The 12,662-nt window shown below is 56.2% G+C and overlaps 1 protein-coding gene across 1 annotated transcript in view; it reads right to left on the bottom strand.

Moving 5' to 3' along the window:
- INPPL1 (inositol polyphosphate phosphatase like 1) overlaps positions 1-12,662 on the bottom strand; it is a 69,393-nt gene that overhangs the window by 35,776 nt on the left and 20,955 nt on the right. The window contains exons 2-4 of the mRNA XM_030556421.1: positions 11,083-11,146; positions 2,175-2,325; positions 380-479 (exon numbers count right to left, since the gene is read on the bottom strand). Coding sequence (XP_030412281.1) covers positions 380-479; positions 2,175-2,325; positions 11,083-11,146 — 315 coding nt within the window. The remainder of the gene's footprint in view (positions 1-379; positions 480-2,174; positions 2,326-11,082; positions 11,147-12,662) is intronic.

The raw sequence follows: 12,662 nt of genomic DNA, 5'->3' as shown, positions 1-12,662 counted from the left end.
CAGAGATGGGGGCTGTGAGTCAGGAGTGAGGGGCAGGGGGGCAGAGATGGGGGCGGTGGGTCAGGAGTGAGAGCAGAGATGGGGGCTGTGAGTCAGGAGTGAGGGGCAGGGGGGCAGAGATGGGGGCGGTGGGTCAGGAGTGAGAGCAGAGATGGGGGCTGGGGTCAGGAGTGAGAGCAGAGATGGGGGCTGCGGGTCAGGAGGGACAGGGGGGCAGAGATGGGGGCGGTGGGTCAGGAGTGAGAGCAGAGTTGGGGGCGGTGGGTCAGGAGTGAGAGCAGAGATGGGGGCTGTGAGTCAGGAGCGAGGGGGACCAGCAGCTCCGTATGGCGGGATCTCTGGGCCCCGCTTGCTGGTTCTGGAGATGGAGGCTCTTTACCTCTCGATGGCCCCGTCCTGTGTGGCTGGCCCGAGGCTGGCAGGGGAGAAGCTGGTGGAGCCGGAGCGCGGCGGTAACGGGGGCTTTTCATCCTCCCCATCTGGAAGGGAGGAGCAGAGCCAGTCACAGATGGGGCCTCGTACGTCGCCTGCAGTAACTGGGGTCCCCGGCTCACCCTGCCCTGGAGGGGCTGGGAGCCCAAACACCTTCCTGGGTGGGTCTCAATTTGATACCCACAGTGACCCTGGCAAACCTGGGACCAGCTCTTGCCAAGGCTTTGGGCTCCGCTGAGCACGGACACATTCATTGCTTGGCACCTTTCTGTTCCCCTGGCACGTGAGTACGGGGCAGTGGGGTATTGAACCTGTAACCCCGTGTCCAGGGCTCAGGAAAGGCTTGTGAGTTGCTGCGGCAAGAAACTCCCTCATCATTTCTGTATCTCCTGCTGCGGGGGAATAGCTCTGGCTTTGCTTGATCCCTGATTGCTCTGGAACTAGCCAGGCAGGGGGGGCTCGTCTCCTGCCCTGAAGAAGGGCTGTCACAACTCCCTGGCCTGCTGCGTGACACACCAATACACAGACTTGGGACAGTGCCCCCTCACGAGGCTCGTGCAAACCGGCTCCTCCTACCAGTTCCAATTCTGGGAGCGGGAAATACAAAGCAACTCGGGCCTGGACTCTTGCAGGGCTGGAGGGAGGACACAAGCCCAGAGCCCCGGACCAGCCATTCAGAGCTGACACAATGCTACCGCTCGGCCGCCTTCTGCAGCCAGCATCGCCTGCTTTAACCTGGACCTAACTCCTTTCTGCTTCCCAGTGAATAAAATCCACAGCTGGTTTGCCACAGGATTGTGTTTGGTGGGAGCTCCGACGGACCGACTGTGGCTCGTCGCTTGGGACGGGAGCCACCCTGAGTATTTTGCCACCGTTGGTGTGAGGGACCCAGCTCTCCCTGAGGCTGGCGTGCCTGGGGGCGGGACAGCCGGGAGCGGCCCAGGGCGCTGGCTGTGACCGGGATCCAGTTCACATTTGGTGCTGGCTCGGTGAGAGCGAATTACAGACCACACGGCTGGTTCAGGGGTTCTGCCCTTGGTCGGCACTCACAGCCGTGAGCCGCTCCACACAACCACATCCTGAGCTGGTCAACTGCCGGGGTCCCAGACCTGCTGGGGAGCCCAGGGCCACAGGCCCCACGCAGCGTGGCAGGAGCAGCAGCAAGGAGACCTGGCTCTAATCTCAGCATGGTGTGAAGGGGTGAGATGGGCTGTCACTGCGAAAGGAGGCAGTAGGACCACTCAATATCACCCTGCCCCAGCCCCCAATATTGGACCAACAGGCCCAGCTACCCTGGTATCCCGCCTCCAGAGACCCTGGCTTACATCAGTGAGCCCATCTGCCCTGGTATCCCACCTCCAGAGACTCTGGTTTACATCAGTGGGCCCATCTACCCTGGTATCCTGCCTCCAGAGACCCTGGCTCACAGCAATGGGCCCATCGACCCTGGTATCCCACCTCCAGAGACCCTGGCTCACAGCAATGGGCCCATCTACCCTGGTATCCCACCTCCAGAGACCCTGGCTCACAGCAATGGGCCCATCTACCCTGGTATCCCGCCTCCAGAGACCCTGGTTTACATCAGTGGGCCCATCTACCCTGGTATCCCACCTCCAGAGACCCTGGCTTACATCAGTGGGCTCATCTACCCTGGTATCCCGCCTCTTATCACCCCAGGTCTCCCCTGCCTGGGGCAGGCCAGCACCGCCAGCGAGGCCGGGGGCCAAGCTGCCAGGACGTACCTGAGTAGTCCCTGTCCTCGGCATTCTCCTTCTCCTTCTCCCGCTCGACGGCAAAGAGCAGGGTGCAGACCAGGCCCTGGTTGGACTGCAGGTAGAGCGCGATCAGCTCGTTCAGGGTCTTGAATCGCCTCACCTGGACTCCCTGCGACGTCTGGGGGCACAAGGGGGTGGGAGGGAACCCATCAGCATGAGCAGGGGCCACACACAGACACGCCAGATTAACATCGCTCTCCTGGTTACCCCAGTGCAAGCCCTCGGTGCAGCCAACGGGCGTCTTCCTTACAGCCCAGAGATCCTAGCAGCAGCCTCTGACTCTCCTGCCCTCCTTCTCCTCTTGGGCTTCACCCCTGTCCTTCTCCTGGCCAGTACCCTAGTCAGGGTTTTTTGTCCTTCCCCATGCTCAGTCCCAGCAGCCCGTCTTTTTCTTCAATAACAGCAGTACCTAGAAACCTTGACTAAGATCAGGGCCCCATGGTGCCGGGCGCTGCCCAGACCCCTCCCAGGATCAGGGCCCCATTGTGCCAGGCCCTGCCCAGACACCTCCTGAGATCAGGGCCGCCATGGTGCCGAGTGCTGCCCAGACCCCTCCTGAGATCAGGGCCCCATTGTGCCAGGCCCTTCACAGACCCCGCCCGAGATCTGGGCCTCGTCACACTGGGTGCTGCCCAGACCTCTCCCGAGATCAGGGCCTCCATGGTGCCAGTCTCTGCCCAGAGCCCTCCCGAGATTAGGGCCCCCATGGTGCCAGGCCTGCCCAGACCCCTCCCGAGATCAGGGCCCCGTCGTGCAGGGTGCTGCCCGGACCCCTCCAGAAATCAGGGCCTCCATGGTGCCAGGCCCTGCCCACACCCCTCCCGAGACCAGGGCCCCGTCGTGCCGGGCGCTGCCCAAACCCCTCCCGAGATCAGGGCCCCGTCGTGCAGGGTGCTGCCCGGACCCCTCCAGAAATCAGGGCCTCCATGGTGCCAGGCCCTGCCCAGATCCCTCCCGAGATCAGGGCCCCGTCGTGCCGGGCGCTGCCCAAACCCCTCCCGAGATCAGGGCCCCGTCGTGCCGGGCGCTGGCCAGACCCCTCCCGAGATCAGGGCCCCCGTCGTGCCAGGTCTTGCCCAGACCCCTCCCGAGATCAGGGCCCCCATGGTGCCAGGCCCTGCCCAGACCCTTCCTGAGACCAAGGGCTCACTCTGCTGGATGCTGCCCAGACAAGACACTAAACCTTTGTCTCTGTAAACCGGGCACACCTGCCACCACAAGGAGGGCAAAGCCTGCCCGTGCCTAGGAGACAACGAGGTGGCAGGCTGGGGGAAGCATGAGGGGCGGGTTGGTTTTCTCCCTTCCCATGCTGGAGATGAGAGGCTGGGCCAGATGGAGTGAGTGTCAGCCCCACCCAGGCAAGAGCCGTGCAAGGAAATGGGGGAGCCCCCGTGCCATCTGGGGGTGTATCCAGCAGTGCTGGGAGTGAGGCAGCAGCCCTGGCCCTGCTGTACACACGGCCGGTGGGTGGCACCCATCTCCGGTGTCCCAGCTAAGCCTTGGCGTCCCGCTGTATGCAATGCAGACTCGGTGTGAGCCACGGGACAGGTCTCTGGGGAGTGACGCTTTGGGGAGAAGGGACCAGGTGGAGGTAGGGGATTTCTCCTGTGGGAGGGGTTTGGTGGGGATTGCGGGAGGGTGCTTTCTCCTGTCCCCTCTCTCCATTCGGCTCCCTCTCCTCTGCCACGTGGGGACATGACAGCATTAACCCGCCGCCCATCCTTTCACAGCCTGGGCCTGGCTGGGAGGTATTTTAACAGGAATTTCTCCAAGATCCCCATGTCCCGGCCAGGGGCTGAGGGCTGGCCTTGGTGCCGTCCTGCCCAGTGCATCTGTTCCTCCAGCTGTCCCATGCTCCCAGCCAGAAATCCCATCTTGAGAGCGGTTGGAGAAAGCCCTGAGCCCCTGCACCTGAAGAGGACAGTGGGGCTGGGCCCCTGTGAACAGAGCCCACGGGACAAAGACCGTGATGCTCAAATGTGGCTGCGTCCTCACGCCTTCCGCGCCGGGCCCTCAAAGCCCTTTGCTACTAGCCAACGGATTCCGGCTTCGGCTTGCCAATCTCACTGCAAATCCAGGGCCCGGGCCCCCCGTGCTCTAACCATTTGGCTGCACTCCCTTTTAGCTGCCCCAGAACGGCCTGTTTGCAAGACGAGGGTTAGCCACAGGAACCGGGGACCCGGGAGGTGCAGGCAGCCACAGAAGCCACTTTTTGTGCTGTGACTAAGCCCCAGGGCCTGTCTTCCCCAAGCCAGGGGCAGGGGTGGGCTGACTCCTGCCGAAGGGGACAGCTTGCCGCCAGTGTCTGGTGTGCAGCCGAGATAGGGGAGTTGGATTCAGAGCTGCAGGGCGGAGAAGTGGGAGCCAAGAACTCCCGGAGTGTAGCCCCGGCTCTGACACTGCTCCCCGTGGCACCCGAACCAAGTCACTCTGCTGCGCCATGCCTCAGTTTCCCCAAAGCTAATAGTCCTGAGCCCCTTGTGAGCATCCTAGTTAAAAGCTGAGCTACACCGTGGGGTCTTGGGAAGGTAGGAGAACCTAGCTGGTGCATGTTCGGCTTTCATCCGCTGAGCAAGGGCGTGCAGCAGATAAACGCAGGCAGCTCGCCCTTCAGGGGGTAGTGTCACTGCTCCAGCTGACTTACTAACAGCTGGGTCACGGCGGTGGCGAGTTTGAAAAATTGGAAAAAAAAAATTAGTTTCAGGTCAGAACAAAAATAAAAGTTTTTGGTGACGTGAAAAGCGGAACAAAGGCCAGTTTCTCGGCAACCAAAACGTCCTGGGCCAACCAACCCCAGCAGCTTCCCTTCAGCAGCGACATTCGAAATAATGACATCCATGGAGACTTGGAGAGGAGAAGTCGTTCCAAAGCAAAACTGCAACCTGTTCAGAGCGCTTCCGGGGCAGGGGGGTTGGAAGGAGGGGACACATTTTCCACACGGAAAATTCTGCAAACCCGGCCTGAATTCGTGCCACATCCTGCAGTAAGAGCAGCGGGCTGAGACCAGGTGTCACTGCTCCACTTGACGAGCATTCCTCTTCCGTGCCCGCTTGGCAGCCCATGCGAAGGTGAATCGATGCCACCGCGCAGGTGGCACCGATTGGGCCTCTGCCTGGCAAGTTCCCGTCTCCTGCTAGAGATCTGCCTCGCTGAGCCAGGGCAGCAGAGCATTCTGGGTGAAGCATGTTCAGTGCTGCCTGTCCAGTACCTGCTCCGAGACCCTGCCAGGTACCCAGGAGCGGTGCTGGCCCAGTGCCCCAGGGTGCTGCCTGATCTCAGCCCGGCTCCATGCACGGCGGGCAAGGCTGCGGCTGTCACTCTGGGGTAGGCGGGCGGACGGGTGGGGAGGAGGGGAAGGCGAGTATGCTGACTTGGCGATGCAGCGGGCAAGGCTGGCATGGGAGCTGGAGCACACAACACTCTCTTGTCTGTGGCCATCCCTCCCCGGGGGCTGCTTTTTCCTGTCTGCTGGACAGCACAAAGGGGTTACTGTTGGGCTATAAATACATCGGCACATGGACCAGCCTGACTTCCTGCCAAGATCAGCAGCCTCTGCGCCGGCCGGCCCCGCTGCATAGCCCTGGGAAGCCCAGGCCACATGGCCTGTATTTCCACTGGCCCCAGGCGACAGACGCCCTGATGTGGAACCCCTCTGTACTGCAGGGGTCCCCCCCCACAAAGGCAGGGATCCCTCTGGGGCCAAGCTCCAGGCGTGTGGGAGGGGGAACCCCAGAGTAGACACAGCCCCCCAGTCCATCAAAGCAGAAGAAAGGGGGAGCCGTACTGAGAGCTATGCGTGCTGAGGAAAGGGAGAGAAAGGGGAACTAAGAGCCCCGGTGATCATGAAGCCCACACTCCAGCTAGCTCTGCAGCCCAGCTGTGCATATCTGGAGGGGGTCCCATGGGCAGGGCTCTTTCACCAAGGTAGGCAGGCTGGTCCAAGGGTGTGCCAGGCACACAGCGGGCGGCGTCTCTCCGTTCTCCCCTTCCCACTCTGCTTGGCCTCAGTCACACCTGTGCTGTCCAAGAGCCTCATCCTCTGCAGCCCCCGCAGCCGCCTCATAGGCCGCTCCTTCACTGTCCCGCTCTGTGCCTCAGTTTCCCCAAGAGCCTGCCTAGGGCTCATCTACCCAGGGAATTCCATCAGCATTGTTATACAGCCGTAAGCCCCCACATAGACAGTCCTACTGCCAGAATAACAGAGCCTTCTCCCAGGTCAGCATCGAAAGCCAGAACAAGGCTCTGTAACTCCAGGACACGTATCCCCGAGCAGCTAACTTTGCCGATAAAATTCCCTATGGAGACCAGCCCGTAGACGGTGAACTCTGGGGGGCAGGGACTGTCCCCCACTGTGTGTGGGCAGTGCCCGGACGGATGGGGCCCTGAGCTCAGCTGGGGGCTTCCATGACCTCTATCTAATACACCTTGGTCTTCACCGGGGCTTCCCAGTCACCCTCGGCCCCAGCTGCGACTGGATTTTCCACACTATTTTCTCTGCCATGGGGAAATGTCTTGGGAAGATGCTACACAAAGTAGACTTGTATTATGATGGTGGGATGTCCTGGTGGGTACTGTGTGATGTGTATATTGTGTATGGATGTGCCCTGTTGTGTACTGTGTCTAATTGTCTGTGTGACGAGTAGCGTCCTGCGTGGGGGGTGTCCTTTTGTGCACAGAGAACGGCCAGGCTGGGTCAGACCAATGGTTCATCTAGCTCAGGATCCTGTCTTCTGACAGCGCCAGGTGCTACTGAGGGACTGAAGAGAATGGGGCAATTATCGAGTGATTCCCTGTTCTCAGGTCCCTGCTTCTAGCAGCTGGAAACTTAAGGACACACAGGGCATGGGGCTGCACCCTTGCCCATCTTGGCTAATAGCCATTGATGTACCTGTCCTCTAGGGACTTATCTAGTTCTTTTTTTAACCTAGTTGTACATTTGACTTCAGGATATCCCCTTGCAACGAGTTCCACAGGTTGGCTGTGCATTGTGTGAAGAAATGCCTCCTTTTCTTTGTTTTAAACCTGCTGCTGATTAATTTCACAGGGTGACCTCTGGTTCTTGTGTTATGAGTAGCAGTAAGTAACACTTCCTTATTCACTTTCTCCACAACAGTCATGATCTTATAGACCTCTCTCATATCCCCCCTTACTTGTCTCTTTTCCAAGCAAAACAGTCCCAGTCTTATTAATCTCTCCTCATATGGCAGCCGTTCCAGACCCCTCATCAGTTTTATTGCCCTTTTCTGAACCTTTTCCAATTCCAATAGATCTTTTTTAAGATGGGGTGACCACATCTGCAGGCAGTATTCAAGATGTGGGCGTATCATGGATTTATATAGAGGAAACATGATATTTTCTGTCTTATCATCTATCCCTTTCCTAATGGTTCCTAACATTCTGTTTGCTTTTTTAACTGTCGCTGCACATCCACAATGACTCCATGATCTCTCTCTTGAGTGGTAACAGCTAGTTTAGACTCCAACAGTTTGCACGTATAGTTGGGATTACATTTTCCAATGTGCATTATTTTGCATTTATCAACACTGAATTTCATCTGCCACTTTGTTGCCCAGTTTTGTGAGATTCCTTTGTAACACCTCTCTGTCAGCTTTCAGTTTAACTATCGCGAGTGGTTTTGTAGCATCTGCAAATTTTGCCAACTTACTGTTCACCTCCTTTTCCAGATCATTTATGAATATGTTGAATAGGACTGGGCCCAGTACAGAGCCCTAGGGGACACCACTAGTTACCTCTCTCCATTCTGAAACCTGATAATTTATTCCTACCCTTTGTTTCCTGCCTTTTAACCAGTTACTGATCCATGAGAGGACCATCCCTCTTATCCCTTATCTTTGCTTAAGACTCTTTGGTGAGGGACCTTGTCCAAGACTTTCTGAAAGTCCAATATACTATACCAACTTGATCCCCCTTGTCCACATGCCTGTTGAACCCCTTAAAGAATTCTAGTAGATTTGTGAGGCACAATTTCCCATTACAAACACCATGTTGATTCTTCCTCAACAAATCGTGTTCCTCTATGATTCAGGTAATTCTATTCTTTACTATAGTTTCAACCAATTTGCCTGGTACTGAAGTAACTCTTCCACTCTACTCCACACTGATTTGGCCTCAGCTGGAGTATTGTATCCAGTTCTGGGTGCCACATTTCAGGAAAGATTTGGACAAACTGCAGAAAGTCCAGAAAAGAGCAACAAAAATGATTCAAGGTCTAGAAAACATGACCTAGGAGGGAAGACTGAAAAAATTGGGTTTGTTTAGTCTGGAGAAGAGAAGACTGAGGGGGGACATTATAACAGTTTTCAAGTACATAAAACATGGTTACAAGAAGGAAGGACAAAATTTGTTCTCCTTAACCTCTGAGGATAGGACAAGAAGCAATGGGCTTAAATTGCAGCAAGGGAGGTTTAGGCTGGACATTAGGAAAAACTTCCTAACTGTCAGGGTTGTTTAGCACTGGAATAAATTGCCCAGGGAGGTTGTGGAATCTCCATCATTTTAAGAGCAGGTTGGACAAACACCTGTCAGGGATGGTCTAGACAATGCTTAGTCCTGCCATGAGTGCAGGGGACTGGACTAGACGACCTCTCGAGGTCCCTTCCAATCCTACGATTCTATGAAGTTTGGCTTACTGGCCTGTGTGACGCAGTAGGGAGCGGGGTGTATTGACCTGGGAATGTCGTTTAGTTTTACTGGCACTATCTGCATTGGGGATGGGAGAGCAGGGGATGACTTTACGTGAGGGACAGTACCTGAGCCAGGAAGGGGGGTGGGACCAGTCGACACTTTTGCCAGGGAAACTGGACAAAGGGAGAGGGGGAGAGAAGGAATAGGGAGAGTTTTTTGGTTTCAGTTTTGGGCTGGCTGGGAAGAGGCAGGGAACCCCAAGTCTGGGATTTAATATCCTTGCCCCCCCTTTCCCCCAGAGGGACCTGGCTGAGGAGTCCTGGTTGTACCTACAAGCCCTGCTTGGGACTGTGTTCCTATCATGTAATAAACCTTCTGTTTTCCTGGCTGGCTGAGAGTCTTGGTGAATCGCAGGAAGTGGGGAATTCAGGGCCCTGACTCCCCCACACTCTGTGACAGCCTGTAACTGCCAGGATCACCTCTGAACCACTTTTTAAAAATTGGCATCACATTAGCTACCCTCCCATCATCTGGTACAGAGGCTGATTATTACACTTAGCATCACAGTTAGTACTTCCGCAGTTTTATATCTGAGTTCCTTCAGAACTCTTGGGTGATACCATCTGGTCCTGGTGACTTATTACGGTTTAATTGATTAATTTGTTCCAAAACCTCCTTTACTGACACCTCGATCGGGGACAGCTGCTCAGATTGGTCACCTAAAAAGAATAGTTCAGGTATGGGAATCTCTCTCACACCCTCTGCAGTGAAAACAGATGCAAAGAATTCATTTAGTTCTCCACAGCAGCCTTGTCTTCCTTGCCTGCTCCTTTAGCACCTCGATCATCCAGCGGCAGCTTCCTGCTTCTGATGTATTTAAAAAAACATTTTTTTTCCTGTCACTTTTTGTGTTTTTAGCTAGTTGCTCTTCAAATTCTGCCTGGCCTGCCTCTTACACTTAACTAGCCAGAATTTATGCTCCTTTCTATTCTCCCCAAAAGGATTTGACTTCCGATGTCTTTCTGCCTCAAACTGCCTCTTTTACTCTGTTGTTTAGACAGGGTGGCACTTTTTTAGCTATTGGGGTTTTTTCTATAGTTGGGGGATACAGTTGGTTTGAGCTGTGTTTTTACACAGTTTCCATGCAGCTTGCAGGCATTTCACTCTTGTGACTGTTCCTTTGAATTTCCAGCTAACTAGCTTCCTCATTTTGGTGTAGTTCCCCTTTCTGGGGTGAAATACTGCTGCACAGGGCTTCTTTCATATCTTCCCCCGACAATGATGTTAAATTTAACTACACTGTGATCACTATCCCTGGGGCGGGAGGGGCTGTGACTAGCATAGCGGTGACAAGGGGGCTGGGGCTGGCAATGCAGTGCCTGATAGGTATGGGGGGCTGGCGCTGGCATTGCAGTGCCTGGTGGTATGGGGGGTTTGGGTTAGCACAGCAGTGCCCGGTGGGTATGGGGGGGCTGAGGCTGGCACAGCAGTGCCTGGTGAGTATGGGGGGGCAGGCATGACAGTGCCCGGTGAGTATGAGGGGGCTGGGGCTGGCACAGCAGTGCCCAGTGGGTATGGGGGTTTGGGGTTGTAGGGTAGTGCCTGGTGAGTATGGGGGGGCAGGCATGACAGTGCCCGGTGAATATGAGGGGGCTGGGGTTGGCACAGCAGTGCCCAGGGGGTCTGGGGGTCTGGGGCAGGCATGACAGTGCCCGGTGAGTATGAGGGGGCTGGGGCTGGCCGGGCAGTGCCCAGTGGGTATGGGGGGCTGGGGCTGGCAAGGCATTCCCTTCTGGCCATGTGTGGGGAGTGTCGGTCTCTGCACAGCCACACACTGTTGTGATCACAGCTGCTGTGTCCGAGGAAGCCCAACCGGCACCGTGAATGCTGCACACGCTGCAGTGGGCAAGAGGCCGAGGCCCCAGCAGGCTGTTAGAGGGGACGGCCTGGCTCTGAGCCTGGTGAGCAGAACTGCTAACCACACCCATGGCCCGGAAAGAGCCCGTCGCCCACTGCACTGCACAAGAGCTACCCAGAAATGCAGCCACCTCTGGGGAGCAGGGCAAAAACCCCCTCTTCAGAGCAGTCTCACGGGACCTGCAATGCCCACACCTCCACTGTGCGAGGTCTCTAGTTGCTCTTCAAATTCTGCCTGGCCTGCCTCTGCACTGGTCTCGGTACATGGCAGGAGCTGCACTAGTCTTGGCACATGGCAGTGAGCAGTTCCTACCTGCACTGCTAGGAAGTCATCCTCATCTGGCAGGATCCGGTAGGTGTGGACGTGCTTCTGGAACCTGCAGCAAGCCAGAAGGAAGAGGGGTTAGAGAGGCAGTCACAGAGCCCCGCGAAATGCAGAGTGGAAAGATGGGTTTGCGGTTAATGCACTAGGCTGGGACTCAGCTGATCAGGGCCCAATTCCCTGCTCTGTCGCTGACTCCCTGTGCGACCCTGGCCAGCGCCTTAGCCCCTGATCCTCAAAGGTATTTAGGTGCCTAACTCCCATAGGAGCTAGGCATCTAAATACCTTTGCACCTTAATCTCTCTCTTCCCCATCTTGGACATGGGGACCAGACCTCCTCTGTCCAGCCCTTGTTTACAGGGACTCGAAGCTACCCAGGATGGGGGCAGTCTCTCGCTGTGTATCCGCACAGCGCCCGGCGCACTGGGGCCCCAACCTCGGTTATAGCTCCTGGAAGATACTGCAATACTTCCCGTAGCACTCAGGAACAGTGGTGCTCTGCCTTTCCACCCACGGATCTCAAAGCCACTTAGGATCATTAACAAAGTAACTGTGGGAAAACGAGGCCCAGATGGGACTTGCCCAGGTCCACGAACCAAATCGGATAGAAGCCAGGAGTACTGCTCCCACCCCCACACTGTAGCTATAGGACCATCTTTCTGGTGCAAATGGGTCTGCCACATGGACTGAACCAAGCAGCACTATTCCTGCCAAGCTACGCAACAGGAAGCCAGCTGCAGCCCCCGAGAGCCCTGCCCCCTCGCTGAGCTCTGGTCCCCTACGGCCAACACAAACCCCAAGTGGCTGCAGAGGGAAAGACACCAGGGGAATTTTTTCACCCTTGTATAATTCAAAAAGCAGCTCAATGCCCTAAATGCAGCTATCATTGAAGCGCCGCCGGCAGTGTTTTTCAGTGAGCAAAGAGCAGGACAAGGAGGTTACAGCTGAAACCGCATACCAACCTTAAAAAGCGACACTGGAACAAACTGGTGAATGTGTATGTGTAGCTCTGCGCTCTGCTAGCTGTTGCAATTGCTCAGCCGTGTGTCATCAGCCCTATAATGCCAGCAACTAAATGAGAACCTCTCTTGGCTTGGGTACCAGGCAACTGCCCTTTTGGTGCAGAAAGATCCGGGTTCTATCCTTACTGCTGCCAGGACGTTTTGAATGGCCACAGTGTGCGCCTGTTTGTACGCAGTAACACCTAAAAGCACCATCTGACATCAAAGCCCATTGTGCTAGGCACTGTACGTGTACACACACACACACAAACACAGAGAGAGAGAGAGAGAGAGTCCCTGTCCCAAACAGCTCCCGGTCTACAGAGATAAGACCAAGCACAGGAGGGGAAACTGAGTCACGGAAAGGAGACAGGACTTGTTCAGCGTCACCCAGCAGGTCAGCGGCAGAGCTAGGGGAAGGGCTCAGGTCTCCTGCCGCCCAGCCCTGTATTCACTAGGCAGCACTGCCACCCACAAACGAATAAAGGAAACTAATGCCTACGAAGTGCTGTGAGATCCCGCACTGCAAGGGGCTAGAGCCAGGCCAGCAGGGCTGCCAAAGCACTGGAA

Source organism: Gopherus evgoodei, chromosome 1 (genome assembly GCF_007399415.2).
Source record: "Gopherus evgoodei ecotype Sinaloan lineage chromosome 1, rGopEvg1_v1.p, whole genome shotgun sequence".
Lineage (NCBI taxonomy): Eukaryota > Metazoa > Chordata > Testudines > Testudinidae > Gopherus > Gopherus evgoodei.
The sequence above is the reverse complement of the archived record's forward strand: the minus strand, read 5'-3'. Positions and strand labels throughout refer to the sequence as shown.